The sequence below is a fragment of the Coregonus clupeaformis genome, chromosome 35 (genome assembly GCF_020615455.1).
Source record: "Coregonus clupeaformis isolate EN_2021a chromosome 35, ASM2061545v1, whole genome shotgun sequence".
In the NCBI taxonomy this organism is placed as follows: domain Eukaryota; kingdom Metazoa; phylum Chordata; class Actinopteri; order Salmoniformes; family Salmonidae; genus Coregonus; species Coregonus clupeaformis.
Genome location: NC_059226.1, coordinates 38,450,585 through 38,470,960, shown reverse-complemented (window position 1 = coordinate 38,470,960; position 20,376 = coordinate 38,450,585). Strand labels below are relative to the sequence as shown.

The 20,376-nt window shown below is 40.2% G+C and overlaps 2 protein-coding genes across 2 annotated transcripts in view; both read left to right on the top strand.

Annotated features, from left to right (window-relative positions):
• The first annotated feature begins 3,280 nt into the window (after positions 1 to 3,280).
• On the top strand, positions 3,281 to 5,838 carry hoxb6a (homeobox B6a). The gene is made up of 2 exons (XM_041862795.2): positions 3,281 to 3,879; positions 5,229 to 5,838. Exons 1-2 carry the CDS (start codon positions 3,453 to 3,455, stop codon positions 5,483 to 5,485), a joined length of 684 nt encoding a protein of 227 aa, XP_041718729.1. The 5' UTR covers positions 3,281 to 3,452; the 3' UTR covers positions 5,486 to 5,838.
• A 2,218-nt stretch (positions 5,839 to 8,056) lies between these two features.
• hoxb5a (homeobox B5a) overlaps positions 8,057 to 20,376 on the top strand; it is a 36,146-nt gene continuing 23,826 nt past the window's right edge. Inside the window, exons 1-2 of the mRNA XM_041880814.2 lie at positions 8,057 to 8,804; positions 9,501 to 11,663. Of these exons, the coding sequence (XP_041736748.2) occupies positions 8,222 to 8,804; positions 9,501 to 9,748 (831 nt within the window). The 5' untranslated portion in view covers positions 8,057 to 8,221 and the 3' untranslated portion in view covers positions 9,749 to 11,663. The remainder of the gene's footprint in view (positions 8,805 to 9,500; positions 11,664 to 20,376) is intronic.

Here is a 20,376-nt window from a genome sequence, read left to right as displayed (position 1 = left end):
TGTATGTGTGTGTGAGCGTGTGTGTGTTACATTGACCTGGCTAATTGTTTAGTTTTAATGGCAAATTTAATTGTACAGGTTTATTACCGTCGACTGTTGTATAGCCAATGTTACAACAAACAACATAATAATTATACTGTGTATTTTACTATAACAGAATACAGTAATTACTAAATATCTATATTTTGACTGCCAACCATGATTAAAAGTTGCAAAACATCAGAATATTAGCAGTAATTAGGTCTACAGTAGGCCTATATTAAACTCTATGAGACCAACGCTATGAAATATTTAATGAGTAACCTGCGCCCAAAGCTTTTGGCTGAAGGCTGATCAGGTAACGGTCTAGGGACTTCACAAGAGTTGAAAGTCCGTGAAGGACTAGTCACTTTCTGGAGAACAATTATAAATATGTAAGGAAGGGTCTGCCCTGTCTATCATTAACCAGCACAAGTTATTCACTTGATAGAACAACGTTGTAACACCGCAACTTAAAACCACACCATGCTGCATGGGCCTATATAGCCTACGGTAACAATATTTGCTTATATTGATATAATTAGTTTGCTAATATTTTATTATAGTTCTAAATATTAAACTATGCATTGCCAAGCTAAACTTGTGCGGAAAAGCATGGTTGTTGTAGTCACCTTTAATTAATGCATTATTCACATAGGCTATCTACTTCCGTTTAATTCGATATTTCCACACACTTTGATCCATGTAAAGACTTGCAGAATGCCTTGTACAGAACTGGAGTTTCTTCAGAATTAGAGAGTCATTGTGTATGCAATGAACATAAATAAGACTGGTGAATCCTCGGTTTAATTTAATACAATTTACTAAAAAGTAGAATATATCACTTTCAATAATCAAAAAGGTTAAAAGTAGGATTACTGTTTATGACAACTGTAGCAGAATGGGGCGAACAAGTATCAAAAGCAGATGCTTCTTTTCGATAACCGAATGAATTAGGCTATGCACGCTAGCGCGCACTAAACCGGCTAATAGAAGTCAAATGGTTCTAAATAATTCTGCATTGTTTCTTATATTATGGTTAGGCTAAGTGCACTTATATAATAAACACTTAAAACAAAATTACAGTAAGAGCTAAGCCAGGCGCATTTGTTATAACTTCTGTTGCCGCCACTTGTTTTCAATTCCAATCGTGTCTGCGAATTTACAAGCCGCCATAAGTCATAAAACACTAAAACACTTTCCCCAGTGAAATAAAACAGCAACTCCAAAACACAAGACACCACAACTCGTTTACAACTTACTTATATTTTAATGATAGGCCTACATTATCACCAAGATTTGACATTATACGCAGTTATTAACTTAGCAGAACACACTATTGAGATGTTTAATCGTGCAAAATATACTTGTAAGACAATTATTTCCATCAAAATGCTGCGAGTAAAACACCTTTTATGCACAGTAGCTAATATAACATTTACAAGGAGATATAGGCCTATAACTACATGACTTGGTTTCACACACATACTCATATACATACATTTATTAATATATTATAAAATAAACAACTATACAGAACAATGCATGGTCATGAAAAGCGCACATACTTACATATGCATATGTCATGCGGAACTCGGGGGACTATGAGGTAGTTCCGGGACACATGTCAAAAAGTGACAGGCGCGTGTTTCCTCCCTGGTCTGTATAAACAAATCACAACTTTTTCCTCCATACAGTCAGACGCATCTTCACTGGGATTTCCGGTCATAGTCCATAGATATTGTGTAATTTTCACTGAATTGGTGTCCAGTGTGTTGCTGCCCATGCAATTTGTGGACAACTTTTCTGCAGTGCAGTTTTGTCCACAAAAGTTACCAAGTCAGAGTACTTTAGCCGGCTTTACCTTGCTGTTCGTGAAGTTGTCAGGAGACCTGCAACGAGACAAAAAGCTAAATGAGAATTGGTTCAGAGGAACAGACATTGAAAGTTAGTTTTTACACAATAATAGCCCCATATCATCAGATCATTATGCTAACATTATCTTTGTTAAGACTGAATAAAATTGGCTTAAGGTAGTTATTATTTCATTAATTATTAACCGAGACTTAGACTGGCCCATTTCTCTGTGTACTTTAACAAATGGTCACACAATGGACGTTTTCCGTTCACACAAAACTAAGCCAAACCAAAGGAAGCTCTGTGTCCTGGTTTGAAAGGGACACAAAATGAAAGTAAAACTACACAGACTCCCGGCACTATTGGACAGACAACACTTGTGTGAGGACCGGATTAATTTTTGGGACTGGCTAATTTATGATTTTGTAAATGCCATTTGTAAATGAAAAACAGACCCAGGACTGACTTGACTCATGGTCGAAAAGTCAGCGAAACATTTAAAGCTCTACAACGCGTAATGACCTTCCCAGTCAATAATTTTTGAAATAGAAACCGGTGCATGAAATGTGGTCAGGGCAGTATGCATGTAAATACATACTCAGACTAGACAAATGCGGTAATAAGGAACTTTTATGATACCGCAACATAGGCCAGAGCCGTTCAACAAACAACCAATGGTAACATATTGACCAATGTGTGGCAGCTAATTTGCTCTAAACATTGATAAAAGCCAGGGCTCTCAAAATATTGTATCATACTCAACTAATATAGGAATATTGTTCAGTGAAGGCAACTGTTGCAAAACCCAAAGCAATTGTAAGGCTGAATATTCCAATAAATTCCAATAAATATAATAAGAACGTGCATGTTGAAATATACATTAGGTATATTGTCAAATACCCCGGATGGAAATCTCTATGAAAATAATGGTGATGATAATGTGCTGGAAGAGGGGAGAAGACATATCTCATCACATAGGCTACTGTACTGAGCGAATAAATCAGACAACTAAAAATATAAACACAAAATATTTCAAATGCAGAAGATAACTCAAACCCCCATTGGTGCGTCTCTATATGATTTCACGTTTTCAAGTCCTTTTTAAATGTGGGGATTATTTGAAGGGTCGTATTTGTTGTTTTGACTGAATAGGGCCTTTACAGTATATGGGCTCACCAAAGACCAAACAGAAGGGGGAGAAGTGTCGATGTATTCAATTTACCACTTTAAAATTCCAGTCTGATTCGTATTGTGCAATCTCATTGGAAGGAGAGAAAGGCGAAAGAGAAGAGAAGAGAGAGAAAAAACGCCTGCTCTCGGGTTTGCGCTGGGGTCCCCCGGCGCATGCAATCACAGCCCCCCCCCCCTCCAGGGTGCTATTTTGCAGGCACTGACGCACGCTATTGGTCAGCGCCTGGTCAGATGGTACGGTTTCCCTCTGTCCCGCACTGGCACATCGCCACCCAGCGCCCCCCCTCAACTAAAACCCAATCTCCGATAAACTACTAATAGCTAAACCACTTGGACTATAAAACACAACAAATCATAAACCAAGGAAAAGAACCTGTACCCTCCCAATGAGTTCCTATTTTGTAAACTCAACTTTTCCAGTGACTCTGCCTGGAGGACAAGAGTCTTTCTTGGGACAGATACCGTTATACTCCTCCGGATACACTGATCCTTTAAGACACTATCCCGGTGCTGCCTATGGCGCTACCAGCGTTCAAGACAAGGCGTACCCATCCTCCTATTACCAGCAGGCGAACGGTGCCTATGGCCGGGCCACCGCCGCCGGTGCATGCGACTACGCAGCAGCCAGCTTTTACAGGGAAAAGGACCCCGCCTGTACCCTCGCCAGCATAGAGGAACATTCGCTCGTCCTGAGCCAAGACCATCGCAAGACGGACTGCTCGGGGCAAAATAAAAGCATATTTGGGGACAGCGAGGACCAGAAGCCCTCGACGCCCGTTTATCCGTGGATGCAGAGGATGAACTCGTGTAACGGTGAGTCCACATTGTTATGTCATTCGTTTTTTCTTACGGTTTGTTTTGGTATTTGCCTGTCTCGGCTGATACATAGAGCTTGCCTATTACATGTGACCTGCAGCTGCACTGTACAGCGCCGGAAGAGCATACAGTTGGGGAATATTGTCGCTCTGGTTGTGTCTTAACACCCAGGCTGAACGTAGAGGAAGCAAAGCATGCTATAAAAATAAAATATACACTTTGATGCGTCCTCCATAAGTATAGTTTTTTTCTCCCAATAAACTGGTATGATTATGGTTCCTATCGCCTCGAGGCTGACATTATTCACGTTCTAGATTAAAATCGCACCGCACAGGAACACATCCTTGGCAACAATGGAGTAGCAGTTCCATCAAAGATGGTTTCTTATCACAAAATGGCTCGTATTGTTATTCTGACAGGGTTCCAGCTATTAGTGCTTAGTTATTCACCACAAAAATACTTTCAATATCACAAAGTTCAAAATGTATCACCAAGGCAAATACACATAATGGCTGTGCTATGGGTTACAGTTAGAAATTATGTCCGAGGCATGAAATATGATAGGGAAACACACTACACAATAATAGAGGAATACATTAGCACCATAAATTACATTCGAGGAATTCCGATTCGACACACACAAAAAACATATGGATATCCTAACGTTTGAATTATGATCACTTTAAGTGCACCCACCATAATCCAAAAGTTGTCTCCTCTTCTATATAGGCTATTTATTGTTTTCTGGCTCTAAGCAGAAGCTGTGTGTGACTTGCCAGAAGCAGTGTGGGCAAATTTGTTAATGCTTAGAGTTATGATGATCAATAAAGAGCTCGTTGTTCTTTAATGTTAGGATGCGCCATGGTTTGCCCCTACCGCAGGCTAGAATGTGTTTATGAAGATATCATACATCGTTATTTAACTTGCCAAAACTAACACCCCTTCTCTGAACAGCTTATCTTTTTGTATGTGTGGAAAAAACAACAGGAAATAACATGATATTTCAGTTGCTTATTTGTAATGCTGGCGCTCATTGTTTGGCGCAAAAAACCCCACCCATGATTCAAATATCCTGCATATTTATAACAATCTTACATAACCCTATGTAATATAATCTAAACAGCACTTTCACGAACTCATTTAAGGGCAGCTTCCAGGACCATAAATATTGTCCTTTTTCGCTACTGTACACAAAATGTCTACCAGTAATGCATAAATCTTCAGCAAAAGCTCACGAGTTCCAGTCATGGTACTCGCCCCAAGCTTTCTCCTCGGACATAGCCTATCTATATCAGTGCTATAAACACAAGTTAATGTTTGACTCTCTCTTCCCTTTCTTTTGACAGGGACCTTCGGTAACCCCGGTCGAAGGGGTCGTCAGACGTACACCCGCTACCAGACGCTTGAGCTGGAGAAAGAGTTCCATTTTAACAGGTACCTTACCCGGAGGCGCCGTATCGAGATCGCGCACGCACTGTGCCTAACAGAACGCCAGATCAAAATTTGGTTCCAGAACCGAAGGATGAAGTGGAAAAAGGAGAATAAACTGATCAACTCCTCTCAGACCAGCGGAGAGGAGGAGGAAGAGAAGAGGTCAGAGTAAAGAAAAGAAGAAGATGCATAAAATGGCTTCTGGCATCATCTTCGGAAATCCTACAAATATGAAGATACTACCTTCATATGCCCAAAGTTCCCGCCGGTGATGTTGTGTTTGGTAAATTTGTTGTAGCATTCCAGAAGTTCACTTAACTGTCTATTTTTGTTATTGTTATTGTCATTTTATGTTTCTTTTTATAATGATTCGGGTACCCGAAAGGCAATGTTTTTGTGCGCTTGCCTCTTGATTTAGGATGTGGCCCAAAACATTATTGGCCATGTATAACGAAACTATTTCAAATATATGTCATATTCGTGTTCATATTTAAACTGTATAGAAATAAAATGAAATTCTCCTTGTATGGTGAATTAATGTATTTCTTTTGAAAGTTAAATACCCAGACTTATCTAGTTGTTTGGTTGACTTGTTGTATAGTTTCATGGGGAGAACATACTGATCTACTGATAATTCAAAACTACCTGAAGACTGGGTCAAAAGTTTATATTTTATGGATTTTATACGTTGTTTATGTTTGTGGTTTTGTCACAAATAGGTATCTACTTACGAAATCATTCAATAAAATGTAATAATTATTCAACCTGTCATGCACGGTCTGAGCGAGCATACTTTACAGGTCTTTGTGATTTTGTCACCTGCTTAGAACGCCATTTACAGTAAGTAGGCTAGAACACATTTGGCTCAGAAAGTGAAATTGGCCTAGGCATATATAATTCACAATTATGGCCAGAACAAAACTTGTGGATAAGTATTTGAAAGAGCAAATCATATGAAAGCTAAAGACCTCTCTGGAAATCTTATTTTAGTGAATTGTCTACCATTTGGCCCTGCATAAAAACAGCGAGCACCGTGCATCTGCTGCAGTTATAAAGGTATGCGCAAACAGTGACTTAGTCATAAACCAAGCTTCGCTCTTTCACTAGTGTATGAAACACACGAATTTAAGTTCATCCGAGACAAGTGAATACTTAAGGCCCAAACAGTGTCAGCAAACTGTGCGAGGCTGATTTAATTAATGGCTGGGAGCGAAAGTTGACCTGTCGGCCCAGACACTCACCCAAACACTCGAGTATCCAATCCAAGACCCCATGTCTCTCAATGGTCACGTTCCCTTTCCAGGTACCATCAGTGTGACATTTCATATGCAATAGAACCCTCGGGCCTGGTATTCCCCAGTAGGTAATTACACACAAATTATCTGGAAATTGTCAACCGACAACCTCCCCAGTGTACATGACACATAAAGTAGCCAAGACATGATAGTGTTGTCATTTGGAGTTTGAAGGAAAACCGCACAAATACATATGGTGGATACTTGTGAACTACAGCAAAATGTCTTGAAGTGTGTATTACTTTGAGTAGACTGATATTCTCCAGGCTTCATGTTACAGATGTAGCACACACACACTTAGAATAGCCTCATGTGTGATATGTGGATACGTAGAATGCATAAGTATCAATCTGTGTCTCCCCTTGGAGATAGTCTGGACTATTTCAACTATCCTTTTCCGGTCTATATGTAAGCACAAATGTCTGTTCTGTATAGGGGGGTTTACATATCATGGTACACATAGCCTACATGAAATAACTTGCGCCTTTCAATCAACAAACCATAAATCAACCATTACCGTATATCATGACTTTGCATTCCTCTTGTGCACAGCAAAACGTTTCCAGTCAATAACTTTGCATGCATGCTGCCTTAGAAAAGAGCATAAAATACACAGACAAATTATGTGACGTTGAAACAACACCTTTATTTCATTTCACGGCCTACTCATCGACGACCTTTTACTTGCATGTAAGAAACATTACCAGGTGTGCCATTACCTTAGACTGAGGGGTTTACTGTTCGCTTTAGAGTCTAGACCTATTGTGTGCTATATTCTAAAACAAACCTTTCGGACTTCCTAAAAATAGTATCGTAACCTCAATTAATAATACAAAAAGGGAATTATATATCAATATGACTAGTATCGTAGTGTTCAATATCTATCAGGTATTATTATTATTATTATTATTATTATTATTATTATTATTATTATTATTATTATTATCTATGATGGAGAGCCAGTGTGACTAAAACCTTACGAGACATTTCCCCTGAGCATGGTAGAATAAGCAGGACTCTAAAATCGGCATCATAGCTATAAACGTTATTAGCTGTAGTGTGTGTTTCTCTACTGTATTAATATTCAGTTATTAATGGTGCATTTATTGCCACGAGCCCACTTTTTCTCCCACAGGAAAGGTTAGTAAAGACACAAAATGATACTGCGATCACAACAACCGATAAAGAAAGTTATGGGGGAACAAATCATTTGTATTCTTCCCGAAAGAGAGACCTAAATCCTAACTAAAACTCCTTCTATAAAGTCCTTCTTTACTGCATTAAATAAAATTCCCAGTAGGTGACGCTCTCTGCCAACACGGAGCACAACCCTGCAATGGGGAGGCACACATTGACTTGAGTCTAACGACTCCCATCTCGTCATCATTTGTAACCATAGAGCATGAATTACCTCTTGAAGTCATCAGTGAGAATTTACGACTGGTCAACAAAAGCACGTGATTCTCAAACGCACCCCCACCCCCATATTTGGCCGCATACATAGCAAAAACGAAGTACACTGCATTGCTATAATTCATTAATACATCATAAATCGTGAAGCACAGCGTTATAACGACCAAGATCTACAAATCAAGCCCTCTAAAACAACCTAAATGAGCTCTTACTTTGTAAACTCGTTCTCAGGGCGCTACCCAAATGGCCCCGACTATCAGTTACTAAATTATGGAACTAGCAGCAGCGCTATGAACGCCTCGTACAGGGACTCCGGCACCATGCATTCGGGCTCTTACGGCTACAACTACAATGGGATGGACCTGACCGTCAATCGTTCATCCAATACTGGCCACTTTGGGGCTGTTGGGGATAACTCCCGGGGTTTCCAGTCTCCCGCTCCGGAGACACGGTTCAGGCAGCCGTCAAGCTGCTCGCTGGCGTCTCCGGAGTCGCTGCCGTGCTCCAACAGCGAGAGTCTGGGACCCAAATGCTCCTCACCCCCTTCCGACCAGAGCGCCTCCACGACGGGCAGTATCCTCACCAACACCACACATTTCAATGAAATAGACGAGGCGAGCGCTTCCTCCGAGACCGAGGAGGGCACCCATAGAGCCAGCGCCAACCCCGCCGCCCGGACGCAGCAGAAGCAAGAGTCCACAGCAACCTCCACCACCACGGCATCGAGCGATGGCCAAGCACCACAGATATTTCCCTGGATGCGGAAACTGCACATTAGCCATGGTATATAGCCTACGTGATGTCTATCTTTACTAATTTTGATATAAGAAAGGTTGTGTTTTGTGTGTTCGTTTTATTGGTTAGCGTTTCCTCCGTGGCGCGTGATGTTGCCTTTATTTTAGCCAATTCCACAAAAGCGCCATAAATCTGTCAACAGGGTAAGCCTCGCAAACTGAGGGCTAGAGAATGGAACTGGGTGGGAGAGAGAGGGCAAAACGGCAGGAAGACTTAGAAGTTGTTGTTCCTTTGAAAAGTTACGCTTTATTAGGTGTGGGAACTTTATAACTGCAGGGGAAGAAGAACAGCAATAAAATGTGGAGAATGGAGAAAGCCAGTACAGGAAAGAAGAGTGCAAAAAAGTTGAGGGATGTGTTGAGGACAGTGGCTATTCACGAAAAGAAAATACTAATGTTGTAACCAAGCATGTTCTTTGTAATGGGGAATAAGATGCCCAGTAAAAGGAATGCATTGATAGCCTAAAAAAATACACAAAAATACCCCAATACAGCCGAATGAGGCGTATAAGCACCATTTGGCGTAGTTTTATGTGCATTGATAGCCGTAGCCTATATCGGTGGGCTTGTGTTGTGTTTGCAAACGTGTGCTGGTCAAAGTTATTGAGTATTTGCTTGTGTAATGCGTTTTGGTAGTCCTTTCTCGCTAATGTTTATCCCCTTGCGTTTTATCCATGCTATTCAGATATGACTGGACCAGACGGCAAAAGGGCCCGAACAGCATACACTCGCTATCAGACGCTAGAGCTGGAAAAAGAGTTCCATTTCAATAGGTACCTTACCCGGAGGCGGAGGATAGAGATAGCCCACGCACTGTGCCTCTCAGAACGGCAAATAAAGATCTGGTTCCAAAACCGAAGGATGAAATGGAAAAAGGACAATAAACTGAAGAGCATGAGTCTGGCTACTGCAGGTAACGCTTTCCAGCCATAGAGGTCACGCAAGTAAATAACACACTACGTGGGGGTGGAAAGAATACACAAAATAAAAATAGGTTTTAAAAACACTATAACTGAGTACTGTACAGCGCGGCATCTTTTGGCATGTTGTTGATGTTTTAGGGCAACTTAACTTATACTGTGGTACTGCTTCTATAAAAACAGTTCATGTTCGTATGTTGTTGTCTTTTTAATACAACAGTGATTATTGTTTGGAGGGGGGAAAAGAAAAATTGCTATCAATGCAGCCCCTTGTTATTGTTATAAATATCGTTTATGTGTCAAGTGCTATGTTACTGCATTCTTGAAAGTTGGCATGTGAGCTCTTAAATGTTATAACTTATTTACAAACTATAACGAGTATACTTTTGAGTTTACAGCTTTAGAGACTCCTCTGCCCAAATATGAAGTGAAGCTATAGTAGACAGGCCCCTGTATTGCTTTAGCAGGAGTCTCGGTGAGTTATATGTGGTCATCTTCATGTTTGCATACCATTGTTTGAATCATATATTTGGATTTTGTCATGTGTTTAAATTACTCATTTATTTTTTGAAAAAAAGGGAAACTTGTTTAAAAAAAATCATGACTAGAATTCCTGTATCCGTTCATACGTGTGTATAGTTATATTCAAAATGTAATTGTATATTATTGGATCATGCCTATGTTCCAGAAAGGATGTATATATTAGACATTTTTAATGTGACCAATTGGCTATTTGTATTGGGCAGAGTGAATGACAAGTGTGTGGGGAAAATGGCAATTGTCATTTCGGACTGCCTGTAAGCATTTTGCCAATAAGCTTTTTGTATTTGTTTGTAGCTTACCTTGGAGTACAAAATAAAGTTCCTCATACTCAGACCAAACCCCTCGAGCACACTGCTTGTAATTATGTACCCCCTGCCTACCTCACAAACGACCCAGCTGAGGGTCAAACACGTATCAAACTCCCAGACCCCCGTCTACCCAGTGTCCAAAACTGGTAGACGTGTACCCTTCTGTGTACGACATCAGCTGTCAATTCGTCTCAAAACCTTATCTAAATATTTCGGGAATATGTCTAAGTCTTCCACAAATGCAGTCGGACAAATGATAGGCCAGAGTTAAGTCTTAAATGGAACAATCGCAGTTACGCATTACGCACAAGGACATAGCCACTACTGCAGTCATTTCTATTTTTTAAATGCAACCTGAGGGACATGTGGCAATCACAACCGCAAAACAACTGAAACTCAACTAAAATACACACCGAGCACATACTCTTGGCCCATCTCTTGTTGACAAACTTTGACATCCAAAACATTAACGAATTGGGCACTTTTCTGTAATGATTTCCTCACTGTTAAATGGTGTCCCTCCTGTACAAATCAGTTTACGTCTCACTTTCAGTAAACAAGCACTGAACTTTTAAACTTACCGGCTGGTCCTCAACGGTTCTTTCTGGTCCTACGCTACTTTTGAGAGCCGGGTAAAGGTCCTGCCAAAAAGCCCCATCTGCCCGGCGCTGCCTGGCCAATTGCGTTTTGAAAATTTGCTTTCCCCTTTGGCCAAACTATACCAAAAGAAGCTGTGACATTTACATGTCAAACGGATGAGGGTTTTATCTTGAAGTTAGATCGTAAAAATCGCCCAGGCCACCGACAGATACCCCTTACTGGCTCTCAAAAGTCACGTGGGGTCCATAAAGTTAGTTTTATGGTTTTGGGGAGTTGACAATATATATTTCACATTCTAGAATGCAAGTGACGGTTTAACTGCTTCGAAGGGATTCTAAAGGGTCAGTAGTTAGAGAAGAGCTCTGTAGTAGGCCACTGCCATGCCCTTGTCTGGTACACACAATGTCTGCGCTCCGGTTCGAACCATTTCAAGGCAGAAATGTAGCCAGTGGACTGTATGAATGCACCAACTGCACAGTAAGTCCAGTTTTAAGGCTTATTTGGCTGGTGGCTAGGCCTAGGGGCAAGGGAGGAAGGAGAGGGGAGGCATCGTTTGTAATTAGTGTGTCATTCATTTTACTCTCAACTGTGGTATTAATATGGTGCTGAGTCTCTGGACCTTCATATATTTCGGGTATTTTAGTTAGGCCTATCTGCTATGTGTGGGACATGTGATATAGGCATCATAGATACAAGTGTTTATGTGTGCTTGTGTATATGCTTTAGTTGTGTATTTGTGGATGTAACTATACAAACTTTGACCTCTGCCTCCGAGGGAATTCATGTAGACTCAACTGTTGAGGGAAGTTACTTAGACATACAGCCTGTCGTTTTTATTGTCATTTTGCATCTATGAAATAAAGTTTTGTTGTGGTATACACGTTGACATCTTGATTCGGAAGTATTGTTATTAGATATTCAAAATTATTGAACATTTCTTGTCTATAATCTGATAACGTATTAATTTAAAATAAAGCTAAGGCGTTAAGGTGCTTGGTAACCTGGAGTGGAGTTGCTTCAGCCACAAACAGATTGCAGCATAGGCTCCTCGACGGTCATGACGATGGGTCCTTAGACAGTATAGAGCTGTGAACAGAAAATAAAACAGTTCAAAGTTATTATGAATATGAATATGAGCGTAATATGCGTGATTGTGGTTGTTCATTGTTTCTACCTGTCTGATTTGAGGATCAGATATGCTATTGTGATTATCCAGTGGGCAATAGATTACTTTTACCCACACTTTTACGCACACTGGTTTAGTGTATGGAATGGATATCAACACCAGCAATCAGAAAATGTCACCAAAGTCCACTATTTTCATAGAACAACCACACACACACACACACACACACACACACACACACACACACACACACACACACACTATAATGATATGCGTCCTTGAGGTACAAGCAAATCTTTGTTCGTACCCTGCCCTAGTATTTTCAAGCAGGAAGGGTGTGAATAGCAAAACTGGATGCGAACATTCACATTCGACCCCTGTATCAAAATCTCCATGCAGGCAGGACTATTTTAAGGAACAAAGACTTGATTTAAAATCATCCTTGAGATATAGTCAATACCATGGAAATGGCACCTCTGTATGTCGTATGATTAAATCCTTCATGTAAATTGTTTAATAGTTGTGTCAAAGCGACACTTACATTTGAGACCAACTGTAGTTGAACTCAAGTGTAAACTTTAAACTCTAATCATTACATATCCTTGTGTAAAGATCTTTATCGTGGAATCTCTGGCAGTTACTGTCGATCAAAAAACAGAGGATACAGACGTCATTATTTTAACAATTAATAGCTATGTAGTCTAACCCAAAGCAGGGGGCAACCGCAACAAGACCCATGGCAGAGATAGGCTAGCGAGTAAACGGCTGCTAATAGGGAGGGATTTTATTTCGGAAGTTCCTCAGAACTCGTCTACAGATCTCCAACTGTCATTAATTATTTTCTCTCAGATCTATCCCAATGTATTTTCAATATGGGCCGACTGGCCCTATTTCTCTTCTAGTATTTTCAACCGTCTGGACAGTTCTTGTTTGTAAGGAGAGTTGTGCGTAGCATAATGCAAAATATTAAGAAAAAAACAACTTTACGCAGTGGAATATTTACCAGAAAAGTTATTCAGAATGAACAGTTTTGTTTACCATTATTCATATTCATGACAGGCCTAAATTCATTCACAAGGATATGGGGTTTTATATTTCTAATGGCAACTTTTGCATTTGATATTCGGAAAATGGAAAATCCACTATGGGCTTCTCTATGAGGCCTATTTAAACTTATATTAATATGACGAATAACAGCATATCGAACTATGAGCAAGACAGATGTAAACACGTTATTAATGGTTAGTTTCACAAGAATACCTATATCACAATAACAATTGCCAATGAGGTTAACGTTTTATTCGTAAATATCTGATTATTTTCACTAAGACTACATTTAATTGCACCTTCTCTTTTCAAATATTATCAAATCAACAATGCAATAGAATGATTCAATCATATGTTCAGCTGTTGGGACGTCCCATACGGTATTTTGAGAATCCAAGATTGTCCAGTGGGATCTTAGGCCTAGTTCATGTGTTCTATAACTCTAAATCCTACAGCGTCCTATTTATTTAAAAATAAAACGAATATTGGGTTTCCAGTGTATTTTGCTCTTGGCTCCTCGTGTGTGTGTGCGCGCGCTTTCGCGCGTGTGTATATGTGTGTGTGTGTGGGTGAGCACGTAACAGAGTGAGGAAGTTCAAGCCAGTAAACAGGAAGGCGAAACTCTGGTCGGGAGGAGAGGTTAGGGACTTCCATTTCATTTTTCATCAGCTTCCTTTTTATGATGATAGCATACAGTCGGGAGGAATCTGGCCAGAGGCCTCAGCCCGTCACAGAAGTAGTGCGCCACATGCATGTTTTCCTCTTCAAAGTTGTCCAACGGGTTCACCGACCTAGACCCCCACGAAGTCGACCACTTTGTTTTTTCATCATCTGTTTCCCGTTTATGTAGGCTACATGCACTTTTTGAACAGTCAGAGACTTAGCACGAGCATAAACGTTTGTAGATGTGTGGGTGAGTAAATAGGCGACAGCTTTTTCATTGCAAGGTGTGTGTGTGTGCTTTTACATGTGGGTGTGGGGTGTGTTTTGGTGAAGTGTTGGCACAACATGAGAGAGCAGAGAGAAGCGTATCGGTAAAGGGTATGGAAAACTGTATTGTGGTTTTAACAGAAATTATAACATATGTGTCTTGGTCTTTTACAGTGCTTTCAATTTGAGACGTGTTAATAGCCAATTTAATTTGAGTTTAAAGATAACATGACTGACCTAAATAGTCTTAGATTATGACTGAAACTTGTTAATGGAATTTGGAGATTTGCTGTTGCTTGTGTACAATATGAGCACGACTTTCCCTTTTCTCTGGGTCTCTACTGTTATTTGGTATCACAAAAACCTCCAAACCTTTCCGGTCTTTTCGATGGAGGACCTGGAACATTCGTTCGCCACAATTTCGAAACGTTTGAAATTGCCATTTGAACAGCGTAATGTGTTTTGCATATTGATAGGGTTAATCTGGGCGCATATCTCATCCATAATGCATATGGTGTCACCGTGAGGTCAGCAGACGAGCGATGCAAAGCGAGCTCTATCTCTGTGCGCAGGCGCAACCACAAAACAGCAAGCCCATCAAGCGCAGCTATGTGCCATGTTTCCACACCGACAGGGGGGAAAATGAATGAACTAAGTCGTTTGTATTTACCTATTGGGGCAAAGGCAACGAAAATATCCAAAATGTGTCCTGCACGTGGCCCATGTAGCGTCCACGTTTGAGAGAGGATTTCAACGGAAACGCGCTGAATACTACTATAAATCTGTTTGCAATTGCAGGCTGATCCAATCTGATATTCCTTGCGTTGAGATAAGAACTTGATAACGTCAATTCCTTGTTAATATTCGCTAAGATTTATGATAAGGGGATCACCCTCCTGCAAATATTTGAAGTTGTACATCACCTATATTAGATTTGTATTCCATGCATGTTTAAGTTTAGTGATAACTGGAGGAAAGGGAATCTGTACATAATTTCATTACTTCAACATATTCCCTTCGACGTGCTATTAATTCATTCCAGAAACAGCAAGTTATATTTGTGCAACTTTTCAGATTATTATGTAGGCCTATGTATGTGATTATTTTGCATATTGCAGATTCCTAACATTTCTTTCACTTCTAAACTAGTTGTTAATGGTTTGCGTATTTCAATTACATCTATACATTAATAATAATAATAATAATAGTTTAACAATGAAAGTGCTGATCATGTGTGAAAGAAACATATGATATACAGGATTGTTTCATGTGAATACACATCGAATCTCACACTTTTACCATTTGATGTCAGCATTACAAAGCATTTGTATTTTCCAATAAGTCTAGTTAACTTTGGTGATCTTATTCATCCTCGAAAACCACTTGGGCCTAACTATTTTCAAAAAATATTTATAAAACTAAAAATGTTTCATATCTTGTTTCTCTCTCAATTTTACGCATGGTGCATACCTTTATCAGGCTAAATATTTTCTGGAGTTGTCCTTAAACCTAAAAGTATTTCTCCACAAACACAAAAAGCTGGATGTCTTCCCGTTGTAGTTATGTTTACACAATTAGATCTGTGCCAAGGAATATTCACTTTAAACGCAACTCTCCCTCGTCGCCAGCAGAGCCCGCTTTAGACCAAGTTCACAGCCACAAGAGAGAGTTGTGAGGCCCGCTTATCTTCCACCCACCCAGCGCTTCGACCATTTGAAACATAACAGTTGATAACTTAAACACTGTTCTTTACTAAAACAGCCCTCTCAACTGCCTAAAATTGAACTTTGATTCTACGAAGTGGAGACCACGAGTCGAAACAGCCTTACTAAAATATAGCCAGGCACACATTACAAACAATTCCCGTCAGACTGTCTATCTCCCTGTTTTTCTTCGCTTTGTTAACTACACGAAGAGCTGGAAAGGCAACCAGAAAATAACCCAGCAGTGTCTGTTAAAAGCAGTTCTGAGATAAGAGAGTAAGCATCGTACTCTCCCTGTCTTTCTCTTCTCCCCTGAAGCTAATAAAGGAAGGTGAGTCCAGTATTGGTAGAATGGCTGTATAGCTGCATGGGGTCAAACAGTTGAGGGGTCAAAAGTTTACGTCGTGCGTGACTCTGCCGTCGGCTGTCGACTCTGTATTCTAGACCAATTGCTGCGTGTCAATGGCAAAGTGGGAGAGGAGAGGGAGGGGATAGAGAGAAGGGGAGCGCGAGGGAAGGGGGCTATAGATTGTCTCATGCGCAAAGATGAGAGAAATGATAGGGAGAGGAGAGTGAGAGGTGAAGGGCTGACCTTCGTGGTAACAAAGCAAGCCCCAGCGCGTGAGGGAGAGAAAAATGGATGCTTAGATTGAGGGGAAGAAACGGAAGGATTTGGTGACATTGGGGGTCTCTCACGCACAATGCAGGTGTTTGCTCTCCCCAAACGTCCTGTCACAGGGACAGCCGGAAATATCTGTTGGCTCGTGCAATGCAATTGTATTTATTTTCAACAGAATCAAACATTCTGTCTGTTTTTGTGGTGGTCTAATTTACCTTTTGACGAAGCATTACGAAGAGAACGAGAGTATACTGCCCATACATAAAATGCATGATGAGGAATTTTGATAATTTACTCTAAAATAGATCACATCTCTTCATCATATTGAAATTAAATGATAAGCTACATGTGTGGTTCAATGTTAGTGCGTGTGTGTTTAAAAACATCAACATATAGGCCTAGAATTATGTAGTTTTCCCCTTTCCAGCATTGGATAATCAAAATAATGATAGGCCTATCAATTAAGCACACTTTATTTAGTGTCACTAGCCCATATATTTCCGTTTTTGTTGCGTTCTTTTAGTGTCAGACATTTAGTTAGTTGGCCTGTATGAGGACACTTCTTGTCAGTTTAAATAAAATGGGAAAGCACAAAGTAAAATGAATTATTTGCTTTATTGTCATTAATTCTACTCTTCTACTACCACAACAACTACATCTATTATTATTTTATTAGTAGAAGTAGTAGCTGGCAGTAGTGATGTGCAGTAAAGAATGATGGTGTTAGTGTTACTGCCATGGTGGAGGTCAAATGATAAAAGTCATAGGCTTTAGTATAGGCCTAATAATAAAAGTTGTGTTAAACTTGAATGGATTGAAATATTTGAAATCTCTGTATGCGACCTGCGTTTATGAACCCCAGAACCCTTCCTTCCTCTCTCTGTGCTTATCAGCATAACTCCGTCAAAAAAATCCTTATCTTGCTTACCATCTTAAAAATCACTCATCTTATCTGATTTTCCTCTCAAAAATATTGTGCACGAAGACAGAACCGACATCTTGAAGAATGAGTATTTTGGCATCCTAAATAAGGTTAAGAGGAGACACTCAAGCTATTGACTACACTTATCCTGGTATGTAAAAACAGTTTAAAAAATGTCTGTTTATTCCTATCCTTCGCCAGTGGTCTCCACAGAGTAACTCTAAGCATATTCAAATAATATTAAGGCTGGATCCTTATGGAGCAGGTTCATTCTATTTCCAGACGCTACAATTGCATATGATGGTTTTCCCCTCACAAATGTGTTGGATTGTTTTTGTTTATGCCTATTTTGTGAGAATGTATTTTGTAACCCCTGTAACAATTTAAACAAAACACAACAAAGTCTATAAGCTACTATAGGCATATTGCAATGTACATTATTTCAATATTCAAAATGAGAAAGGAAATCATCATCTCTGTTGAAAATGTCAATCTGTCACTTCCACAAAGAACTGCAGTAAACAGTGAAAATACAAGGAAAACATCCCGTGCCCCCACCCTGAGGAAAACAACAGTTTTCATTTCACTGCGAAAGGATGAGTAAAGGACAGTGGTTGGCAGAAAAGGGTGTTTAGACAACATTTTGTCCACATGGTGACAACTTTCACTAGTAAGAATATCAAAGTTGCATACCTGGAATAAGGTTATATCATGCAATCTGGTTGCCCTTTGGAACCCTAAAACATAATACTTCAGCAAATTCATCAACAAATAGGCCTCAATTTATCTTTACGTAAACCTCTTTATCTACGTCGAGAAGTTGAATGGGTGACTTTGGACATATATTGTTGAGGTATGCTTAATGTTGGGGGGAGAAAAGAGAGAGGCGAGAAAATTGATAATTCAGTAAATAAATAATTACGTTATTGACATAAACATTTGGCCTAATGGTAGAGTTTAGGATGATATAATTCTGGTTGGTCGGTATTTTGCCAAACAAATAAGTGCATAAGTGGTGAATAATTGTATTAGAGAACCTGTCCCTATTGGAGTTCATCCGGAGTTCACTGAATTAATTTCAATTCCATTGTAGCTTGTGCGGTTGCCTGGCAGGGTATTGCCGTGAATTTTAATATCTGCAGTTTGCACACGGCTAGAGAAAGACAATAATTAATTTAGCTATCGTAGCTTTACATTTTTCAATACGTCAACGTAATTAACATCGAATTATAGCAAAGATTATTTCATTTCTGTTGAGCCCAAATACGATCTGTGCGTCCCTAAAATGTCCAATGATAGGCCTATTATACATTTAGATGAAAATAAGACAAAAAGTGAGCACATATGTTAAAACCACAATACTCAATAAATATATTGTAAGGAAAGGGTATCGAATATCCTCAACAGCATTTACTTTATACTTTTAACTCCACAAGTAGCCTAGCACATTTATGGTGAAATATAGGCTATCAGCTAACAATCAATTGAACAATTTATACAAATTTTAACAAAACATATATGTATATTTTTAACAAGATAGATTTCTAAATGTTATTCTACATTAACAATATTGTATATCACGGTTTGTTAACTGCACATTTGGTATGTTATTTATGCAACAAAGAAAATTAAATTCACTATGCTTGAGTTGTTTTTCGGACTTGGAAAGCCTTTTTGAATGAGCCCCTTTCCTAGTCCATTTTTCTTCAAAGTAATGACCTGGGCACAATTCAATATGACCGAGCAAGCTATGCATACATTACTATAGAAGTTGCGAGTGGGAGAGACCCAAAGAAGGGGTGAAACGCAGGTCAGCACGTCTAACAAATATTAAAATGTCCTCGGACTCGTGACACGCCTTGCTGTTTAACAAAGACTGCCAAACTGCGAGATTAATACGAAAACTTGAGCCCACAACAAAAATGCCTTAAAGCACCCGGTGGTTTGTCGCGTTCAGAACAGTAGAGGGGTAATGTGCATTTTATTTTTTAGATGTATTATGTGGCATGCGGTGGTGTTGGGGGGGGGAATATACTAGCCCTCTCTTGTCGCCCACCGCAAGGTTAAAGCGACTATGTCGCATTCTTTCGACTGATGAAGTTGGTCTCCTGCTGTTTTATCGTATTATTTTCTTCCTCTTATAGTATGTGTAGTCTACGCGTCGGAGATTGGCTTGCGCCCTTTGGATAGTTTAATGCCCGCCTGCCCATTGTCGCCCTATGCTACCGGAGTGAAGCTTAGGGAGAACACCGCGAAAATTAGAGGGAGTTTCACGCAGAAAGGTATCACGGAGAGGTCACGGGCTAAACCTGTGGCGTTAGAGAAAGGAAAGGGGGGCTTCAGGGCTCACGGTACGGCGAAAGAGAAAGAAAGGCTCGGAGAATCGACAATAACCGGAGCAAGACCGCGTCCTGTGTGCAGCAGGAGAGATGGGGAAAGGGGGGAATCGAAGACGAGATGAAATGTGCCAAGGAGCGAAGTAAGTAAGAAATTGGCGCCTCATTTACATATCGCGGTGTTCTCCATAGAGCAGGTGCTTGCCTGGTCGGACCACGTGCTTTGCACTGCGGTGAGTGGTACTGTTCCCCCTCCTTTCATATTCGGAGTAGTTATGACTTTAATTCAACCCATTGAGGTGCTGTACCCTGAGCACCGTGTGGGGTTTTGGGGTGAATATTTACCTTTGCTATAGTTTGTGGGTGCTCTCCTTGAATGCCTGTCGGTGTACACATTAACCCCCGAAAGGGGCAGATGGCTCAGGCGTCCCAATGCGGTTCAGAGGGGATAGTTAAGGGGGTGAAGGCGAGGTCGTGGACTCCAGGGGGTGAAAGGGTTACAGTGGA